We start from the raw sequence: 23,097 nt of genomic DNA, 5'->3' as shown, positions 1-23,097 counted from the left end.
AGTTTACCCACCTCAAACCAAACAAACAAAGACATTACAACTCTTTAGTTCACAGTTGTGCAAGATGTTTGCTTTATTTATCTATAAATTCTTAGCAGGGATGAATTATTCTACACAAATTATTTTGTAGGTCTGCGTGTTATAAAGCCATACACTGTTATATAACAACCCCAGTAATGATCTATTTATTAAAAATCAAAGTATATTAACACCACATCGTCAAGTGAAAAACAATACAAATTGTAAGTACACATTAAACACATTAAGTAAACAAACTGTCATTTACTATTAATGCAGTGGTATAGAGAGGTTATCTGTAAGCACAAGATACTGGATTGTTATGTTTTTTGATGTGTTTTGCTTGTACATATAAAACCAGTTAATCAGAGGATTAAAGATTGAATGATTAAAGTTAATTTATTTAATTCAATCTCAAATTGGGAGACATTAATTTGGCTGCTTGATGAAAAAGAAGACTCCGGTCCCGAATCCCATCAGGCACAAAACGACACTCACACCGAAAAACACGGCTGCAGGGCTCACTCTGCTCCTCTTATTTTCCTTCAACTCTGAAAATAAAATAAAATAAATATTTTATTTGTGTATTTTGAAAATGACTGAAAATTGCATCTGTTTATGTCTAAAAAGGCCTTCTTGTAATAATTCTATGACTGCTGTTATTTAAGGTAAACAGAGGAAGCCAGATGACTTTTTTTTTTAATATAGAGTCTGCAAAGGAGGCATTCATCACAATAAACAGATATCTGTGCAAGACTGCAAAGAATCTGTTAGCAAAGCTTTTAATGTTTCTAAACTGCATTCGAGCAGGCTTTGGTTGTATGCAGGTAAAGGTGTGAAAAAAGGATTATGCTTCAGTCAAGACACTGGCTTTCATGTGAAAGCTACTCAGTTTTTCTTTAGCCTTTAAAAATTTACCTACATTTACCAACAGGAAATCTTTTCCTGGATATCCTCTAGCTAGCCCAAAAGCCCCTAATATTGGCATGTTGCACATGTCAGCAACCAAAGCCAAACATATTTTTTGCTTGAGGCACGCTTGGACTCATTGTAGTTTTCTCCTAAGTTGTAAGTGCTGCAACTCTGCATCAGCGCTGGTGTGGGAATAGAAAAAGTCAAATGAAAAAAATCACAGAGATTTTTTCTTTGTATGTTTTTAAATTTTCTTCAGGATTCCTTTTTTTTTTTTTTTTTTAAACTGTTGCACCTCTTCCCTCTCTCTAAGCTGGATATTTCTGAGCTCCAGCATTAACATGACCGAACCCTCTCATAGATCCATGCCTCCAACCAAGAGCGAGGTTTACAAAAACCATATTACAATACAAATCAAGTGAATTGTGATATCATTTTTGACATGTGCAACTGCTTAGAAGGGTGACAATAGGAAGCATAAATAAAATATAAGACATCAGATGGTACATGGAGGGTTCCCCAATTCACAGAACATGAATGTTAGGAGGCTGCTTTTTGCTTCAAACAGCTTTACTTTAGTTGCTAATCTAGGACGTATGAAAGCGATAATGTTGCAGACCTTACATGTAAAAAGAAAAATGTAATCTAACACAGTATTGGTATTGCCGGAGGGTTCTAAAATTGGTATCGTCACCTGATTGTCTACTGGGGAGAATCTCAAGAGTCCTTGGCTTATTCATAAAAACAGTTCAGTTCAGTTTAATTCAATTTTATTTATGAAGTGCCAAATCACAGCAGCAGTCACTTCAGGCACTTTATATTATAAGGTAATAATCCTACCCCAGCTCTTGCTGATAGGCACTTGCGCAGCTTGATGCTCCACCGTGCAGATATAATAGTCTCCAGGTTTTGGAGTGAACAGAAGCGTAGAAATCATGTGGAATGTCCCATCACGATTGTGACAATAACGTAAGTTTGCCACGCCCTCTGTGAGCTCCACTCCATTCTTGGTCCATGTGAAGTTGATGGTGGGTGGGTAGAAATGGTTGGCCACACAAAAGAGAGTGTTCATCACACTGGCCTCCCCCTCATACCGGGTATAGATGTAGATGTCAGGAGGATCTGGTCAAAGAGTGACACATTTCATACTTTTAGAGCAAAATCCCCCCCAGGAAATATTACCTTGATAGAATTAAGAATATATAACAAATTCACAGATTTAAAATGTAAGACATTGACAGAGACATTTAAGCATCTAAAAAAATGAAAATTTTATTTTCTTTTGCATTTTTTTTTTTTTTTTGCCAAACATTGTTGGTGCCGGAGGTTATTTTAATATTTAAACGTGACTATTACCATAAAAAAACTGCAAATGTGCCAGTAGAAGCCAGAGGGGCTCCTAATGGGACTGTAGCATTTTTAAATGATTTGCTTCTCTGTCATCATCTTTCTGCAGGTTACATGTTCATCACAAGGTTATAGCCGTTAACTAAACCAAAACTAACAACTAAAACTAGGCACAAAAAACACTCAGAAATTAAAATATAAGCCGGGCTTCTGATTTAAAAATATGATAAAAGAAAAACTAAATACTTTGTTTACAACCGAAAAAAAGAAATAAATATATGAGAATTTTGAGGTGAGGAGGCCTTATTGATACATTTATTAATTTCAAGGCTGAACCATGAAATAATTGCCAGAAAATTCTGAGTGTTTATTGAGCCTTCTGATGAGAAACAAATATTAATTTGCATATGAGTTTTCACTTGTTTCATATTTGCTACATCAGGCAGCTTTTTGAACATTTATTCCTTAAAATTATATTGTGTAATTAACTCGTAAAGTAAATAAAGGTACTAAATATAAAAAGGTAATAAATAAAGATGGGAACAGACTGCTTTTTCACTGGAAAGTTTATGCGCTATGGCAGACAGACTGCAAAAGTAAAGCTTATATGGAAACAATCTAAACATTAATGGTGTCATTATTCTGTAGACATCACGTTGTGCAGTCAGCGGAGTAATAACAAAGCTAAAATGCACTATTGACAGTTTAATTTAATCTGTGCTAAGAAGCAGAATGAGATATCCAGCAGTGCATGGTTATAATTCACAGACATAATGGGCTGGATTGAAAAGAAATGATTTGTACCTGTGCTGACCTCCAGAATATTTTCTCATTGCCACTTGACCCTCTTTGAGCTTTGTTTTTCATCATCACCAACTATGCTGCACTTTCACTTGAGAGAAACTCCGAACACTAAAATAACAATCTACAGAGTCAGGCAGCTATTCTCTGTGAGTTTGCCACACGAAATGACACCACACACATTGCATTTGTTCATCTTATCTATAATTTCTAAGAAAATGCTGGCATAAGCAGAAGAGTTCAGTTTATGGAAGGAGACTGCCTTAGAGTAGTTTAGAAAGGCCACTGTAACACAAGTTTCAAGCTAATTTAATAGTATATAATTACTTTTCAAAGGTGATTCTGTCTCAATATATTTTTCAAGCCAGAGAGAAGGTAACTGATTAGCTGTGTAATTAAGGCTCCACCAGTCTAGCACCTGCCTGGAGCACTTAGTTTCAAAGCAGCTTGTGTAAGTCACAGAAAAGAGATATTTTAAACCTGGTATGTGCTCTCTTAATTCTTTCTGGTTACATCTGCTTTCAGTTGGATCAACAGTGTTCTTTCTTCCCCTCAATCAGGCTGAGCTAAACGAATGCTCGCAATGAAGTGTGCCAAGATCAGTACCTTGCCGTAGGGGAGCGCCGGGATCAGCATTTTTTGCTTTACCCAAAACGCTGTGACAGTGTGCAGTGCTGGCTTTGGCGAGTTCATAAGCCATTTTCTGGATGTCTTTTGCAGGTTGTGGCAAGTGAGGTAACACCCACACTATCTCTTTCTTGTTGAAATCGGCATATGCAACCACGTCGTCGTCAACAACAACGTCCACCCGCACATCATCAGATTCATAGCACCCATAGATGTAATGGAAGTTGTGGAACTGTGCTGAAAAGAAGGAGGTGCAAAATGAATACATGATGGAAGCAGTTCAAACATTCTACACACTGATTTCCCCGACCTTAACAGCAGCCAACAGGCTGGTAAGGGGTGTAGCTCTTCTACTCAGTATATGCTAGTTTGAAATAAATAAGTAGTTTTTATTGTTGTTAATTAATGAATTACTGGCTAACTGGCTAATTTAAGTCAACTCTATGTCAAGTGAGGACACAACACTTTTCTTCTAGAGTTGTTTTGTATTCACTCGTTCTTTAGGTTTAGGCACTAAAATCGTTGTGTTTACCAAATCACTGTCTTTGCTTGAACTACCATATTTACTGAGCACTTCACAGGTGTCCATATGTGATTAGCTGGGAATGATAGACCTCACTCACTTTTAGCAAACCCCGGTTAGCTGTTTTCCCCTGTTTGCAGCTCGTCTTATCTTCACTTAGGCTAACAGCCTCCAATCTGCTTAATCTGCTGCTGTCTCTTTCACACTGCTCCAATTGCAGCTACTTGAACACAGAACAGAATACCTGTTCAGTCAGTCATATTAATTTCACCTGAATCTGCTGACATACCTTTCCATGTCTCCTTTATTACGCTATAGGACAGTACCCTTTAATCTTTAAAGGTATGCACTTTAAAGTTTCAGAGCTCTAATGAGCCATCACATTATAAATACACTTAGCACAGCGAGTGCACTCAGCACTAAAATAAATATATTAACTTGAATTAAAATGTTTATTTTACCACTCTGTGCACTAAATCAGCTGATTATTAATTTTCTGTAGCATTAATTGCCTGTCTTATTTGCAACAGTGTCGCATTTTACCATTACATTGTTATGTTGTTCATCACCATTTTCTCATCATTATCTGACGGTGTCTATGGTTGGGGCAGGTCAGCGTAGGCTGCACTCACAACGATCAATTTTTTTGAGGAAAGAGTCATGAGTATGCACAGAACCTGAAGCAGAAAGCAGAAAGCTAAGGAACACTGTGGCACACAGTGGCAACAACATGGCACACATTATCTCCAACTGGGGTTTTAGGTTTGGTCAAGCCACTAATGCATACAGAGCTTGGCTGTGCTGCACTTTCTTCACAGTACAACCCCCAGGCTACCGGCATGCACTCCAATATGCTGACATAAACAGAAACCAGCAGCCTGTAATCATTTGGTAAAATTGAGGCATTTGTTTTATTTCAAACTTTAAACTGAAACAGCATTTTTCACATTTTTTTTAAAGGTGAAAATATATAACGATTCCATTATGACAGTTATTCTAACCTTTCAACTTGAGCCAGGCAGACATATTGTTTGGCTGACGTTGTGTGCAAATACTGGCCTGACGCAGATATACATGGATATAAGTGCTGATATGATAAATTGCTAATGTTTTTTTTGTTTTTGCAGAACACAATGCACAAAAACATCTGTCATCACATTTTATCTATCATATTTCACCTTAGTGTCTGCAGGTAACTAAATATGTAACAGAAGTGAACAGAAAGTGGTGTTGTGCCTAACTCTATCTTCATGATAAAGTGCTAACAAGCTTAGGAAATTATACCAATGATTCTGTCATTTTGCCTCTGTACACCACCACAGTGAAGATGTCACTGAAGCGCAGAGTTTCAGAATTAATTCAGGGCTTTACAAAAAGAGTAGCATTAGCTGTTCGGGAATCACACCCTTTTTTTATACAAAGGCCTCCATTTTTATTTAGTTATGGGCCTGGTTATGGTTGTTAGGTGAGTTGGTAGCATCTGTATTGTGAGAGGTACAAACACAATACAGAATTTTAATCCCCTAAAATCCTCTTTAAAAATTCCAGAATTTCAGGCCCTACTTCCAGCCAGCTATGTAATGCAATGAAAACTGTTGAATGTCACATTGCTAAATGTAATTTAAATGTACAACAGATTATTTTTGTAAACTCAAAGCAAATGTAAGAATTGGAGTCGACATCTTGATCTAACAGTTTGTCATTTTGTCAATTTTAAAACATCAAATTTAACTAGCACTGGCTGAGCTCAGATTACAACAAGACATTCCAAACTACTCGCATTTTACCATGTGACTGGTGTTCAGCAAACATTTCCTGAGAAAGACATATTTAAATTCAAGTTCTTGTTTTTTCTTCCTCTTGTATTTTTACCTACTGTAGCACAGCTCTATAACTAAAGTAGACTGATGGTTTGTTTTTTTACCTTTTGTAATCCTTTACTAACTGTGGCTGTTAAAACATGTTTCATGATGACCACCTATACAGCAATACCTGCAACTTAAACAACAAACATCTACACTAAGTCATTTTTAATTCTGCAGGATACTTCCACTTTCTCATAGCTGAGCTACTCACAAAAAGCCAAGTGACAGTCGTAGCCCTACTTTGTATATATCCACAAGCAGCTCCAGCACTCAAAATCAGTGCAATCACAGAAAGAGCCATCCCTGTTAAAAGGCTTCTATCTCAGCAGCAGCTCCAAAGATAAACAGCACGGTGTGCAGCAGCCAAGCAGAAATGATTACACCTCTGTATTTGGGTAGAACAGGAAGTTATGGGCAAGCTCTGTAGAGGGCTGAAAAAAAAGTCAAATTAGAAGTGAAACTACAGCAAAGCTGTCACATTTTGAACAACATTTTGTTTCAAGCGTCATAAGAATTATGCTTGTTTTTTGGCAGTTATATCTATATATATGTGTGTGTGTGTGTATATATATAACTGCCAAAAAACAAGCATAATTCTTATGACGCTTGAAACAAAATGTGACAGCTTTGCTGTAGTTTCACTTCTAGATAGATAGATAGATAGATAGATAGATAGATAGATAGATAGATACATCTGATTGTGTATTGTTTTTTTTTTTTAATTTCTAATTGTTTTGTTGTATTTATCGTAGCCACACCAGATAACTATATGTTATTGCTATATTCTAGATGGGTATTAGCTGAACTCAGGAGGTTAAAGCTTCCTCCTTTGGATGCTAATCATGAGGACTGCAGGTGTTTCCTGTTGGCAGATATTGATTTTGTCTGGCTTCCCAAGGCTCGCAAAATTTCAAAATCTCTGGTAGCCCTTCGGGCAGGCATTCTTCAGTTTTTGGTAGCCCAAAATAAATCTAAGTAGCCCGAATAAAAAAAGAAATTTTACAATATTATACATTAAAGTATAATATTGTAACGGAAACAAAAATTAATCAAAAAAATTGTTAAAATACAAATCACAACAACTGTATAAAAATTAAAACCATCAACTCAAATACTTGGTTCTAATTGAACAGAAATTTCTATGAACTTGTAAGAACTGTGTAGAACATGAATCAGTCTGTGTCAGATCCTGAAGCTGAAATTTTCACTGAAGTCACAGGTAAGAAGTAAGTGGAACCAAGATCTAGGCCATTTGCTTTTTGAAGTTTGCAAAGACTGCTAAATTCTGCCAATGGTAGTTCACTCTTTGCAATATAGCACGCTGTTCTAAAGAGCTTTTTCAGGAGTTCTTGTTGTGCTTGGTTTATTTGTAGTATGTTTTTTTGCAATTGGTGTTTGTTCTGGGAAAGATACTGCAGACTGGGCAATAATGCATTTCTTGCATTTCTCATGGGTTCTGATGGGGTCTTTCTTAAAATGACTGGTCCCAGTAACAAAGGCGCTTGTCGACTCAGAAATCAAATGAAACTCACAACACACCTGGCAGAACATCATGATATTTAGCTCGTCATATTCCAGCCACAGAAATTCTTTTGTCCATGAAACCAAAAAAGCTGCGCTTTCTTTTTGCCTCATAGTCTGATTTGTCCAACACGTTCTCACTCCCAAAGCGTAACATTTTAGGCTAGGTGACAAATCGTCAACATATTACGTTTTCGGCTACCCACCACGTTCCTAAATGACGACCTCGGAAAAATGAGGAAATGTGAGAACTGTATGGACTCAATCTACACATGTTCGCTCTTTCCCTTCAAATAGCTTAGAAACAAGCTATTTAACATCATTTAAGTCCTGTTTAAGGTGGGGAAAAAGGTTATGGTTAGGGCTAGGGATAAGGTTAGGTTTAGGGCTGGAATACAGGGCTGGAACGTTGATTACCGCGGGAGCGTCATTGCACTGGATTTCAGCCATAACCCGCCGCGTACCATAAGAACGCCGAAACTCTCCTTTCGCGTTCCTAAGGAACGCTGCAGGACGTGACAAAACGTCGCCATGTTACGCCTCGGGAGTGAGAACGGGCTCGATTTGTCATGTCTTTTCCGTTTTGTGATCGGCTTTTCTTTGGCTGCCCCTTCTTCACCCTGACCTGTCTTATTTGGCTCTGCAGAACTAAAATACCAGCGTAAATCCTGCTGCTTTTACACACGTACTTACATAATGATCAGCGATTCTTTGCCCTCTCAACCTCTCACATGTTTAAGCTTGCTGCGAGAGATTTCACTTGTCGCGTTTGAATAGTAAGCTAATGAGTGATAAGACGACGTCAGAGGAATTGGTGCGCAATTAATCGTCACTCACCAATCAGTGCTGCCGCTCTCTATACACCGTTCGCGCGATCGCAAAATGAAAATGAAAGCAAAAAGCAAGCGCAAATTCAAACCCGATTTCAATATGTCACATATTGACAGTGGCTCATCGATGCCAATGACATAATTACTCAGCTACATTGGCGAAAGAATGCAAAAGCACTGACATATATTTTCCTATGATAGCCCGACGGGCAGGGCTGAGTTAGATTTTGGTAGCCCGACTGGAAAAATCGCTAGCCCCGGGACGTCGGGCTAGCGATTTTGCGAGCCCTGCTTCCTCTTCCTTCTCGGACAGTCATTGTTTAAATGAGTCGTTCTCATACTGTTTCTTTCCTGGCCTCTGTCACTTGTCAAAAAGAGTTAACATCCCCTTGGTCTCTATTTTGTTTTACATGAAAGAGTGACAATCACAAAGGATCCTGTTTTAATTAAAAAGAATTGTTCTCTTTTAATCTTCCCCCTAAATTTATTTGTGTTTTCATTTTCAAAATGAAAAATGTTCAGATAGGGCGTCGTCGTGCAGTCACCTGTCCTTTCTCATCGTGTGAGTCTCATTAACTGTCAGGTTTACGATCTCAGGTCAGCTGCACTGAAATCTCAGCAGTCTGGATCTTATCGGCTCTCAGTTTTGTGAAGTCATAAAACCACAGTCCCTGTATTGTACACAAACTCCCTTCTTATTTCTCTTAGTGTTTAAAGTTCTTCCAGTAGTTATAACATTTGCACGTTAAACAATTGCAACAGGAGAAGTTAAAAAATGCTGTTGGATGCTGTAGATGATTGATGGTTCTGGGAAAAGAAAGTTTATGCAGTACACCAAAAAGACCACTCAGAAGCAACAGGCACCTGGGTCTTTTTGAAAGGTTTGGATTTTTAAAAAATAGATACTCATGTAAATGCTAATCCGAGGTATCAGGTTCAAAAAATAATGTTCTCAGCAGAGTAGAAAATAAGAGAGTTGAGTTAATGGGAAAAAAAATGTCTACGGTTGTAGTTTTTAGTTTTACTTTTAGTCATATCCATATCAGATATCAAATATCATGATAGAAAAGCAGTTTATTAGAGAATGCTGCTTTGTATGCTCAGTCACAGATGTGTTCAGCGTGCCCACATGTAATAGACTCTCAGACTGAGCTCACATAAGGTTACATGTTTATGAATCATCTTAATCTGATCATTTTACAGCAGTTTTGTCACAATAGATTCTATTGTGTGAGTGCGAGAAGAAAGCATTTCCATGGACACTACTTGTTTTGTTCAGCTGTGGGAATTTTTAATGTCATAGGAGTGTCTGAAAGCTTTATCGTGTTGCAAACTTAAAGCTGAGGTGACTTATTGCAGTTTGTGTGATACCTATCACTAACTGGATGGGAGCTGGAAGGCATTGTGTTTCTCAAATACACAAAGCAACATAGTGACAGTAGATTGTTAACATTATCTTATAAGCTATACTATGGAGAAATATTTACCCTAAAAGGAGCATTATTTGATAATACCAAGCACCAACTTCATGAAAATTTCCCATAGATTTCCAGTCAGATTTGAGTGCAATGGTGATACTTTTGTTTCCTAGCCAGGAACTGCTTTACAATTTCTACAGAACTAGTAACAGAGATTTATTGTGTTATTACTTCATTCATGTACTGCCTGTCATTAACAAGAAGTCATATCATTGGCTCTAAACAGTTAAAAAAAACATTATTCCTGGGCATTGTCATATCTTTCCAGTCATGTTGGACTCATGGTTGACTTTACCTTACACTGACTACAGCCCAAAAACAGTATTACCTTAATGTATTGAGATTTGGAGCACACAGTTCACGTTAGAAATGTATTGTGCCTTTTATCCGGTCGTTAAGTCTGACGTCACTAGCCGTGTCTGGGCCTAATCTCCGCTGCAGGTCCATATATCAAACGATCACTATGGCATTACTGAGAGTTGAAAAACTGTCTAAAGTCTTTCATCTTTAATAAAATGATCAGCGTTCTGCTCTACCAGGTGTAACAATTGAGTTTAACATCCAGGCATCCATGAAAACGGAATTTATGACATTTAACGGAGTTAGAAGTTAGCAGGAAGTTAGCTCGCTAGCTTCTATCTAAATACAATATAGCATGTCCTGACTGCGGGGTTTTGGAAACAAATTAAAACGTACAGTCTGTTATCACTTCCAACATAAATGAAGACAGAAAACTAAACAGCAGTGACGTTTGTAGGGTTACTGAAGTTTGGCTAGCTGGTATATAATGATGTTCTACGTGACCACTAGCGACACAGCTATGTTAGCATAATATAAACAAGCTAACTTTTTTTCCACTAGATAAACGTTAACGTGAGTGTTCTCGGTGGTCAGGAACAAATGTAATCGCATGGCAGGATGCTGTAAAAGGACCAAACTTCAGCCAGGAGAACAACTGAGATAATCCATCCACAATACGAGGTTAGTCATTCATATACTGCTGCATGGGCTGGGCTATAGTTACATCCTAAGGTTTTAAAAACTGAGGTTAAATAAATGATTAGCGGTAATAAAAGCCAAGGGAGGTCAACAGTGATCACTGACTGTTTTAGGAGCTTTTTGAGATTAAATAGAAGAAAATACAAAACATTAAACATGTTAACAACACAAAAGCCATATTAAACGCAGACTACTTTAGGCCTGGAAGTAGGATTCATCACGTCATCACTTAACGACCGGATTGCAAAGTTTAGAGATATATTTCACATACAAATGCAGAATTCCAGTTTGTCATTTCTTTTAAAACACCTATGAAACAAACAAGATTTCATATTACACAAATGAACTGCTAGCTACAGTAATATAAAAAACTAAGCAAATAAGGAAGTAGTATCTACATTCTCATTTAATGAGGCATATAGGAGATTAAATGGTTGGATAAGCAAAACTTACATGTAACCAATTCTTAATGCATAGCATTAGCACAGAGACGCCAAATGCATTTTACATCATGAGCCAGACCAGTGAAACAGCCCTTTCTGTCACTGTAAAGAAATTTAGTTACACGTTTAGTCCTTAAAATATCTGAATATAAGACAAATAATTGCGATTTTAGCAGGAAATTTCCAGTTTAGCTGAATCCCCTTCAGTTATTCTTCCTGACAAAGACTCACTCAGAGATGGACCCACTTGGTTATAGTATTCCCAGAGTATTTTAATTTATTTATTGTAATATTAATATTTGGAGTCCCTAAAATTGCTATGCAAAATACTCCAGTGCATAATATAAATATAAGAATGTTTCCATTATTTATTTGTTTAAATGATGTTGTTGTGTTATGAAAGACCATGTGGAAAGTCTATCGGTAAAAAAAAAAAAGAAAAGCTGTAAAACTTTAAAACTGAAAATACAGTTTAAAGTCAAAACACATGTCTTTCCAAAGCTGTCCAGTAGGGCCAGATTGGAGTCTTTGTCAGGTCAATTCTGGGTCCCAGGCCTTATGTTTAATACCAGTGCATTTTTACATGTATCTGTAGCTGTTTTGAAAAGTACAAAGAGGATGTGCACAGGCATCAGAGAAATATTTGTAGGCTACTGACCAATTTGCAAAATGCTAAAGGACACTCACTTGTTTAGACATGGGTGAGAGAAAAAGACCAAAAACAAGGGTATTTGCTGTTTCCATACAGAGCAGGGGATAAACGACAAACATAGATTCCAGATCTGAATGTCAACGTGCATTCTTTTTAATTGCCACCAGGGGGTGATCCTTGTTGTGATATGATGTCAGGCTACGATGTCAGGCATCATAGCGGTTAAGATGAACAGGCACATGGCTCAGTACATGAGTGGGGTACAGAAAGGGATTGGCAAGAATACCAGAGGCGCAAAACATCAGCTACTGGTAGACTGAACAATCAGCCGAGGCTGCAAGACTAGGCTGACCAACCTGTGCACTGCCTGGATGAATTACAAGAAGGCCTAAGACTCGATGCCCCACACCTGGATCCTGGAATGCCTAGAACTGTACAAGAGCAACAGGACCCTAAGGCCCCTCATCAGGAACTCAATGGGGATGTGGCGTAAGATCCGGGCTATCAACACCTACGCCCTGCCCGTGATCAGGTACCCTGCTGGGATAATAAGCTGACCAAAGGAGGAGATAGAAGCAACTGATATCAAGACCAGGAAGCTCCTGACCATGCATGGAGGGTTTCACCCCAAGTCCAGCACCCTGAGGCTGTACGCTAAGCGGAAGGAAGGAGGCCAGGTAGGGATGCACCGATACAACTTTTTTGGAAACGAGTACGAGTACGAGTACTTGCATTTCAGTACTCGCCGATACTGATACCGAGTACTTAATAAAAACATGATTTAAATTTACAGGTAACAGCTTTAGTCCTATAATTTAACAAAAACAAAACAAAACAAAACAAGGGACTGGTTTGGAATTAAGAACATTTATTTAAAATGAAAAGCATGTTGTATGCAACATATTACAGAATAAATAATTATGAAAAAAAAATTAAATAGTGACAGTGCAACTCAAGTATTGTTTTCAGTTTATTGTAAACTCTGCCGCTTTGGACAACACAAGGGGCATTAATAAACATATTTGCTATTTAGTGCACAATATTTGAATAAACTAACAACATTCACCAACATAGAACTGTGGCAGTCAGTGCAACTGAGGTAGGTATTAACATCAAGTCTAAGACGACTCACTTAATGGAGAGAAAAAGTGAGTGGCAGGATTTTTTTTTAAGAAAAGTAGCTTTTCTGCATTATCAGCAGTCAGACTGTTTCTGTTTTCATCTATAATGTGTGACACTGAGCTACAAAGCCTTTCACTTTCCACACTGCTACATGGGGCTGAGAGGTATTTACTCGTCTGTTTCTCTGTTTAGAAGTCACACTAGCACAGTCACAGCTGGGATGACATCAGAGGCTAGTGCGTCGTAGCTGCTCACTTTTTTAGTTAGTTCCTCAAAGGGGGCGAGGATGGCAACAGTCGTCTCCATAAGAGCCCATTGGTGAGCGGTGAGATAGTCAGGGAGTTCATGCTCGGACACATACACGCCCAGCCCTCGCTTTTGCTCAATGAGGGACTGGAGCATGTAATACGTGCTGTTCCAGCGCGTCTGTACGTCCTGCTGCAGTCTCTTTATTGGCTGGTTGAGCTGTCCCTGAATTTCCTCGAGGCGGGAGTAGGCTAAGGTGGAATGTTTAAAATGCCCAACTATTTTCCGTCCCACTGCTATAGCATCAGCTATGCTCCTCTGTGCTAATAAGCATGGGTAAATAAGCGTGGGTAAACTCTTTGTACTCGTTGTTGTGTTGGGATTATGGTGCTTGATTAAATTACTTGTGTTAAATGCGCTACCTTTTGAGCCTCCTCTGGACAATTTCGCTGAGCACAATTTGCAGTCCGCCTTTGTTTTCGCGTCTTCGTTCACTTTGAAATAGTTCCACACGGCTGACTTGTCTCGCCTGCCTTTCTCTCAGCTCTGAGCTGCAGCCGGGGCCTGGGGGCGGGCACTCGGGGCCTGTGATTAACCCCTTACATGCCGCTCAAACATAGACAGGTCTCAGACCGTGGTATCGGTCCTCGGTATTGGGGGACTTTTAACGAGTACGAGTACTTTAGAAAATGTGGTATCGAGGCCGATACCCGATACCGGTATTGGTGCATCCCTAAGGCCAGGGACTGGTGAGTGTCAACACCACGGTCCAGGATGAGACAATAAACATCCATGGATACATCAGGAAGATGGCCCCAACTGACAGCGTGCTCAGTGAATACCTCAGGCAGCAGAAACACAAGAAAGAGGAAGACGAGGAACCATCATGGAAGGACAGGCCCTGCACGGTATGTACCACCCGCAGATAGAGGAGGTGGCTGATATCCAGAAATCCTACCAGCGGCTGGACAAAGCTGGACTGAAAGACAACACAGAGGCACTAATCATTGCAGCACAGGAACAAGCTCTGAGCACAAGATCCATGGAGGCTGGGGTCTATCACACCAGACAGCCCCTGAGACAATCCAGCACATAACAGCAGGGTGCAAGATGTTAGCAGGCAGGGCATACATGGAACACCATAACCAAGTGCCCAGCACAGTATACAGAAACATCTGTGCTGAATATGGCCTGGAAGTCCCGAGGTCAAAATGGGAGACACCCCCAAGAGAATGACCGGGCCAAGATCCTCTGGGACTTCCAGAGGATCCACTAACCAACTGGACATCGTTGTGGTAGACAAACAGAAGAAAACAGCCGTAGTGATAGATGCAGTTCCGAATGACAGCAACATCAGAAAAAAGGAAATACCAAGGGCTCAGAGAAGAGCTTGAGAAAATGTGGAGGGTGAAGGTAACAGTGGTCCCAGTGGGGGTAATCGGAGCACTAGGTGCGGTGGCTCCCAAACTAGGCAAGTGGCTCCAGCAGATCCCAGGAACAACTTTGGAGATCTCTGTCCAGAAGAGCGCAGTCCTAGGAACAGCTAAGATACTGTGCAGGAATAATAAGAGAGTTATTATTATTAGAAGCTTCCAGGCCTCTGGTAGAGGACCCAAGCTTGACGGAGAGACTGCCCGCAGGGGCGAGAGGGGAATTATTATATATATATATATTATTATATATGTGTGTGCAACGATACACAAAATTCATGGTTCGGTTCGGTTCGATACTTTGGTGTCACGGTTCGATATTTTTTCGATACAAAAAAAATGTTCCTTATCATTTATCTGAAATTACGTTAACGCCACAACACGGCAAATCTCCGTTAACGAGCTACCGCGGATCGCCCCGTGTGTGGGGCTGTACGGCCAACATGTTAACGAGCTAACTGCGCTAACGCACTAGTTCCCACCAATGTAATTGAGCATTGCGTAGCACATCCGACATACTGTTTTACTTTTGTCCATGACGCGCTTACCTTCAGGGTCATACGCCACATGAAAACCAAAATAGTTCCAAACGCCACATCTGAATGAGGGTGGGGGAGGTTCAATTTGCCATGTTGCAAGGAGAGCTTAACTTCTGTCTCGCTAGCTTGCCCTGCGCTCAGTGAATCTGCGTTCGACTACTCCGCCTAGGCTGCACTATCGAGCGCAGATCCACTGAGCGCTCAACACAGACAGCATCGTCAGAAGGAAAGTTGATAAAATAAATTAAAAATTTTGTATTGTTCGATACATATGCGTACCGAACCGAAAGCACTGTATCGAACGGTTCAATATCGATATGAGTATTGTTGCACCCCTAATATATATATATATATATATACATACACACAGAAAATCCATGGCAAACAGCCCTTTGCCCGTGCCTTTGTAAACACTTTTCATTTACTGATTACAAGTTCATCACATTTCCTTTGACAAAATGTATGTTTAAAAAAATGCAATAGAGCTGAGCACAAACAAGGACATTCAGATTCATCACAGTCAAAAACTGCTGGCTTATGCCCAAACTACAGCTTCTTGACTAAATAATTAGCAGCAACACTGCTTCTCTTAGTGATATGTGTTATTTAAAAAAACAAAAAACAAAACAATATTCCATGGCTTTTAGACAAATAGTTCATTTTCATTGTTTTTTAAGAGCCTGTTTTATATTCATACACAGACTGCATATTAATCTAGTTATAAAAGTTGTCCAGATGTCCGGACTTTCCAAAAGAAGCCTCTTAAACCTCACTCCAAATTGCTAGCAAAGTGATCATCATAAAATTAGAAGTGCAAGACCACACACTCACACGCATACGTCAGAAAATCAACCAGTCTAGACCGTAGGGAACAGAGCTAATGAAGGTACTCCATACTATCAATCTGCAGTTTTGCAAAGTCTGTCTGCATGTGTGTTATACACTTTAGTCTTTTTATTGCCGCTTTTCTAGCCTCCCTCCCCCTTTCTTTCATCTGTCTTTCTCTATTCCTTCTCTCTCAATCTCCCTCCTTCACTCAGTCTGCTTTATGTGTCAGACAGCTTTCCTTCGAGTTCAGCAGATGAAAAAAGGCAAATCATTTTATCACCAGTTTTTTTTCCTTCTCTTCTGTCTCATTTCCTTTTTCGTCTCTCTTTTTTCTGCTGCTCCCTCCATCGCTCTCTCTCCATTTCCCTCTCTCAGGTGTGATCTGTGTGGGGAGTCACTGTCTAGACAACCGATTATACCGAATAATGAGGGAAAGGGAGGGAGGAGGGGATAGATGGAGCATTAAATGGGAGAGGGAGAGAGAGAGGGAGGAAGATGAGAAGGAAGAGGCAGAGTGCCAGACAGAAAGAGAGAAGTGTAAAGGAGAGGAAAAGTAGGAGGAAATGCAATAGACAAGGGACTGCAGGTAAGAAAAAACTGGAAGGAAGCATAAACAAGAAAGGAAACAAGAAGTGAAGAGAAAAAGTAAAGAACAAATACAATAGGAAAAAGGTTTAAAGAAAACAAAAATATGGTATAAAGGAGAAAGGAAAGACAGGGTTGAATTCAAGCAAAGAAAGAAAGATTAAATGAATGAGCCAAAAAAAGACTAAAGGGAACATATCACACACACACACACACACACACACACATACACACACACACACACACACACACACACACACACACACACACACACACACACCATCGAGCCAGAGCAGAGACACAGTCTGATCTGCTGTGTTAGAAAACCCTATCAGTCACACAGGCTTTACTCATTTTGTGCATGTGTGTGTGTGTGTGTCTTAGCTTTGCGATGAGTAATCAACGAGTCCAAAAAACCTCCCAGACACACACACACACTATAATAGGCTTATCCAGCGCTGCAGTTTCAGTCCTTAAAATGGGACTTTTTTCTTTGCTGTTTAGGATGAAAGAATATTCTGTATCTGCTAAAACAATATTGACTTCTGAAGAAACCTTCCTACGCTTGTGTGTGTGTGTGAGAGAGACTGTCAATTTTAATTTTGTCTATACACATAACTGAAATAAGGAAAAGATATATATATATATATATATATATATATATATATATATATATATATATATATATATATATATATATATATATATATATATATATATATATATATATATATATACGTGAGACAGGGAGGCAGACAGTGAGACAGTCTGCATCACAGTTTGAGTCTTAGGATGGACAGGATGAAGCAGACATTTCTTTTGGGGGTTTAAGGCCTTGTGTGAGAAAAAATATAACCATCATTTCAATTAGTCCTCTCTGTTGCAGTGGGAACCCCAATACAAAAAAAAAACCCTGACAAAAAAGTTGAAAAGTTGAAGCAACTTTTGTCGCAATGCGGTTCAAATAATCCCCTGCTGACTGACTTTACATTGGGCTGATGTTACAAATATAAAACTCAGGTTTATAGGGCCTGGGCGATATGAAACAGAAGATATACATGTAAAAACTGATTACAGAAAAAAAGAAATTCTTAGCTGGAGTAGCTGGAGGATTAATCAATCTATAGGAAAATGTTTGCAGGGGATATTTTGTTGCAGTACTACAAGTGGCCACTTGTAGTAGCCAAAAAATCAAGCAAGGCTGAGTTGTCACACCTCTAAAAACTCACAGAAATTGATAGATATGGACAAGAGTGCATGAGCATGACTGTCTCCAAAGAGACAACTGAGAATGGCCTCAGGTCACCTGACTGCCAAAGGTTAAAGGGCTTACAGACTAATTTATGGTGCATGAAGCACAGTCAGAACATTTAGAGACTCTGCCTATTAAAATGTAAAAGCATACCCAATTAAACAGTGGCTGCTATCCTCTCTATAGTAGTCTCCTTGTGGAAGGTTCACAGTACTCCTGTTATGGTTGGATAAATCCCTTAAAATTCATAGGGGCACATGCTGGACCTTGTGTAAAAAAGGGACAACCCTTCAACTTCAACCCATCAAGGAAAACGTTGCAAGCAGACAAATCAGCTGAGCATCAAGAGAATGACAAACTCAAGAATTCTGGTTGTTTCTTCAGACACGTCAGAATATTAAACTCAAACTTAGTGTTTCCAGTCTGATGCAAAATCTCAAATGCTTTGATCACATTCCTGGCCCTATATGCACCCTCTCCAAGCTTACAGGCGATGAGGTCATCCACTACAGACTCCTGTCTGGTGATGCTGGAACAAAACCCTTGTCACCAGTGATGCCTCTTAACACGAAAGTTAAACCCAAATATGATATTATCTGCAAGCATTAGGTTGAAGAAACATGTTAGTGGAAAAAGGCGAGAACAGGTCTGTTAAATGAAGCAGGATTGTTGGGAGCAGCTCCAGGAGACTATCGGGTATGACTTTTTTATAGACGCAGTCTCTACTGATTGCAACTAATACTATATAAAATATAAATACAATATATATTGGGTCCTTATTAGACTTTTTTCCTGTGTATAATTAATAGCTATCAGGCAGTCAGACAACTGTATTACAATGTAAGTTGTATATATGAAAGACAGGCAATCCAAGTGGCATTTCTTTTTATTTATAGAGAAAAGTAGCAAGATAGATGGACAGGAAATTGAAAGGCATCAAATCTGTCACACTGTAACAAGATTAGCCTGATTATACAATGACATCATTAAATCTACCACACACGTCTGAACACACAGACACACACTGAATTAGAGACCAAACCTACCATACCATCTGTGTTGTTTGTGCTTGGATAACTTGAATGCCTGATATGTCTGTCCAAAAATTATTTGTGTATGTGAAGTCTTCTTATACAGTGTGTGTGTATTTGTGTCTCGGTGTGACCTGATTTTAATTTTCATGGTGTCTGTGTGTTTGTGTGTGCGTGCGTGTGTGTGGGAAGACCGACTGCTTATTTTTTAGTCTTTTAATTCATCTTGCCGGCCTTCCCTCTGCTCACATTGTATTTCTGCCATTCACCGGAGACACCACCGCAAAATGGCGGCTTCACATTTTATTTTTTTTTTAAATCCCAATGCACACACCCTCACATCCTTTTGTGTCCTCCTACGATAAACATATATCTGGTAATTTTCTAAATGCTTATCCAGCTAGGGTCGTGGTGGAGCTGGAGCCTTTCCCAGCTCAAAGCGTTAACCACTGAGACCACTACAAAGGATAACAATGCAAGATTAACACGATTAATGCAGCGTTAATATTTTTGTTAATAAAGACCAAGAAGTGTTCACTTAAAGTAATAAAACAAACACAACATGTCTCAAGTTTAATGCCAGGGTGCTTTTACAATTAGTTTGCATCCACATTGACCATTAGTCAGTTTACTGCCAGTAATCACAGCAAAGTATTTCATCATGTGATCATAATGTTCTCCCTTACATCAAAATATAATAATTATTAAATGTTAAGGTTTTAAGAGGAAATACAAAGCTGCTATATCACAAGCTAAACACAATTATTGCTATGTATTGGGGCAGCTGTTTAAGCTATCATACTAAATTACAGTTGATTGAGCATGACAAACACCGGCAGGGAGTTACACCACAGTAGATACAGTCAGACTAGAACGTTAGTGCTGGAAAGAGTTCTTTAAGTTAGTGTCAGGTATGGTATGGAAGTAGAAGGTGGCGAAACAGGTTAAAATTGCAAAATTAATTAAGGAAGGTTTAGTGGAGAAACAATCTCAGTGCTCAGCAAGACAGGCCCAGTTGTGAATGGGTTCTGGTAAAAAGTGTGAAATTGATTTTTAAAGCAACATTCATGCAGGTCTAGAGACTGGTCAGTGACCCTCTGGTAGCCATGTATTGCGAGGGAAAAGCAACTATTCTGTGACTGGTTGGTGAGTGATTTCTATGGGTTGGAAGTCACTGGTATAAAACTGGTCAGACAGACGTATATGTTGCTATACCGAAAGCCTCCTTGCAATTGCTTTGGTTGCTAGCAAGTTGATATAATCAAGAGTAGTTTGCATGGTAGCAGTAAACCACAACTTTTACTTTGGAGATGAACACTTTCCAGTTTCACTATTGCTCAGTGATTAGTTGGGGAATATTTTCAGTCTTCTATGCAAATTATGTGCGACTGTGGAAATCTGCTAAAAACCAAAGCAATCACAAGGAGGTTTTTGCTGCAGCACACTCTTTCCTACAGATTTTATCTGTTGAAAGCCAGCAACCTCTCACCAAGCTAAAAAACAAAGAAAGAAATATTTCGTTTGGTGATGTCTCTTAACAAATCTCAGTTTCATGAGGTTTTCATTCTTTAATTTTATTGTTTTGCTGGTTGGGCTTCAGCATTCTTAATTTGAGAACGTTTGCTTTAAACACAAATACTGCACCTATAAGTATAAACCTTTGATTTCAGAGGAATTTGTAGTGGAATTTGTATTCTGTCCATTTAATGCAGGTAAGTCCACCAATATCTCCCTTTTAGTTTTGGTTTGTACTGATCCCTGAAAAAATTGTCAGCTAAATTCTCCACTATCTGTATTAGTTAGTTACTAACTGCACAGCTCAATTTAAAACCAATTTAAGCCACAGAAGCAGGTGTTGGCAGTTCGTCTTGTAATCGGAAGGTTGCCGGCTTCGAGCCCCAGCTCGGACAGTCTCAGTCGTTGTGTCCTTGGGCAAGACACTTCACCCATTGCCTACTGGTGGTGGTCAGAGGGCCCGGTGGCGCCAGTGTCCGGCAGCCTCGCCTCTGTCAGTGCGCCCCAGGGTGGCTGTGGCTACAATGTAGCTTGCCATCACCAGTGTGTGAATGTACTGAATGTAGTGTGAAGCGCTTTGGGGTCCTTAGGCCATTTATCATAATTCTGTTTGGAATTAGATAAAATATTATAAGAGCCAGCATTTGCCGTGACATTGTTTTTACACCGTGGTGTTTTAAACATTATTAATATAAACATACTGATTAGAGCCACTTTAATATAACGAAACATCTTCTGATTTGCAAATGCACAAGTTCAGAACATTTTTTATCTTTTTTTTGTCTTTTTCAGGTTACAATCAAGCCTGCTCATACATGCAGAACATTTCAGTGAACAATAAAGCCTTATTGCTCATTTTAATTTCACTGTGGGTTTTAAAGGTTTGCTGAGTGATTTTATTTTTGTTGATTTGTTCCACTGAGAATAATAATAGAAAACCGCTTTTGTTGGGCTCTTCAGTCTGACTTGACCCATATTTACCCCTCTGCGTACTTGGCTCCTCAATCTTGTGCTTGTCTCTGTCTGGTTTTCAAAACACAGCCATGCAAATGTCTCTAAACAACACATATATATGTTTTCTTGAATACAGCGTAGAGGAACATGCTTGAGGCTTCAGAGGTTAAGAAAAATGCAGAATATAGTGATATAAGATTGTTAAGCTTGTGTGTGATTTTAGTGTCTTTTTTTCCATGGGATTTCTCTCTACCCTCCCCATCCAACGCCTGTTTCCCTCATGCACCCTTTCTCTCTTTGTTTACAACACAATCTTTTCTCGACAGAGGACATTTTTAATAGTCTACTGCGTCTAGCCTCAAACAGAAGTGGGGGAGTAGGGGGTGGGCGAGCGAGCGAGCAAGGAAAAGACGAGTGTAGACAGAGGGAAGAGAGACAGGGAAGCAAAGGTGGGGGGCAGAGAGAAAGACAGACCGAGGGTGAGATAATGAGATAGAAAAAGGATGAGAGAGGGAGAGAGGTGGATTTGTTATTCTTGCAGGGTGTTGCACAGAGACACAGACAGACATTACCTCACACAGCTGCAGCAGTGAGAAGAGAGGGTGACACTGTGTGTGTGCAGCCAGACGGGAATCTGTTTATAATATCCTGGAGCACAGATTTTAGTCAAATGTCAAGCTTTTATCGAATGTATTTTTCACAGAGCAGAAGAAAAAGATTATTCCAGTTTATTCAATATTGGTTTTATTTATATGGCTCTACCCTTTTCATATCTATCAGTTATGATTGAAATTTTACCATTCTCCCCTCTTTAAAAACCAGAAGGGAGTATTTACCTACAAGGCTGATAAATCCTCACTTTGCGAGGACAATTTGTTTTGCATGCATAATAAGTGGTTGTTATAGTAATAGATTTTGAACTAATGAGTTTCGCCAAAAACTAAAACGGCAATAAAATGTAGTCAGAAAAAAGTAAATGATTCAATCATGCCGTCAGTTTAAAAAAATCTTAAACTTTGTCCTTCTTTAACCAAATGGATTAGTCAAAATATGACTTCACGGTACACAACTTTCGTACCTGGAGGCTGGCCTGTACAGTCTTATGGATGCTCAAATCAGACATTTTGGCTAAATTCTGGGTTTTTTATGAGCTTCTAACTGATACCATTCAGCTTTGGTTGGCCAATTGTAGTTTCACATTGTAGGTGCACTACTGGTGTTCAAGAAACCAGTTTGAGACGATCTGAGGTTTGTAATAAAGCAGATTATCTTAGTGGAACCAGCCATCAGAAGAAGGTTATACTGAGGTCATAAACGGATGGACATGGTCAGCAAAACAATGGCAGGCCGTGGAATTTGAAAGATGTTTGAGGAGTTTAAAGTATCTCCCATTTTTCTAATCTTCTATTGTCCAACTTTGGTAAGTGAAGGAAAATTATACCTGAATTGTCTTTAGCTGACAGAAGCAACATCAGACATGGTCTAATGCTACTATAACTTATATATATATATATATATATATATATATATATATATATATATATATATACTTGCAGGTCCTTGTCAGTGATCGGTTCTT

General features: G+C 39.1%; 2 protein-coding genes across 2 annotated transcripts in view; one reads left to right on the top strand and one right to left on the bottom strand.

The window, feature by feature from the left end:
- pmepa1 (prostate transmembrane protein, androgen induced 1) overlaps nucleotides 1-23,097 on the top strand; it is a 112,256-nt gene that overhangs the window by 24,349 nt on the left and 64,810 nt on the right. The window lies entirely within an intron of this gene.
- On the bottom strand, nucleotides 55-6,466 carry LOC102785449 (H-2 class II histocompatibility antigen, A-U alpha chain-like). The gene is made up of 4 exons (XM_006783020.3): nucleotides 6,334-6,466; nucleotides 3,685-3,942; nucleotides 1,771-2,052; nucleotides 55-569 (listed from the first exon to the last, which is right to left on the bottom strand). Exons 1-4 carry the CDS (start codon nucleotides 6,392-6,394, stop codon nucleotides 448-450), a joined length of 723 nt encoding a protein of 240 aa, XP_006783083.2. The 5' UTR covers nucleotides 6,395-6,466; the 3' UTR covers nucleotides 55-447.

The sequence above is a fragment of the Neolamprologus brichardi genome, chromosome 5 (assembly GCF_056152115.1).
Source record: "Neolamprologus brichardi isolate AB-2024 chromosome 5, ASM5615211v1, whole genome shotgun sequence".
Taxonomy (NCBI): domain Eukaryota; kingdom Metazoa; phylum Chordata; class Actinopteri; order Cichliformes; family Cichlidae; genus Neolamprologus; species Neolamprologus brichardi.
This window is presented reverse-complemented; position numbering and strand designations above follow the sequence as displayed.

Bases quoted from the DNA above. Each gene is read 5' to 3' on its own strand.
- LOC102785449 (XM_006783020.3), bottom strand. From the start codon at position 6,394: ATGGCTCTTTCTGTGATTGCACTGATTTTGAGTGCTGGAGCTGCTTGT. The intron at 3,943-6,333 runs GTAGGGCTACGA...CCTTCTTTTCAG, and splicing joins TGCTTGTGGATATATACAAA to CACAGTTCCACAACTTCCAT. The intron at 570-1,770 runs GTAGGATTATTA...TTTTATTTTCAG, and splicing joins GCCTATCAGCAAGAGCTGGG to AGTTGAAGGAAAATAAGAGG.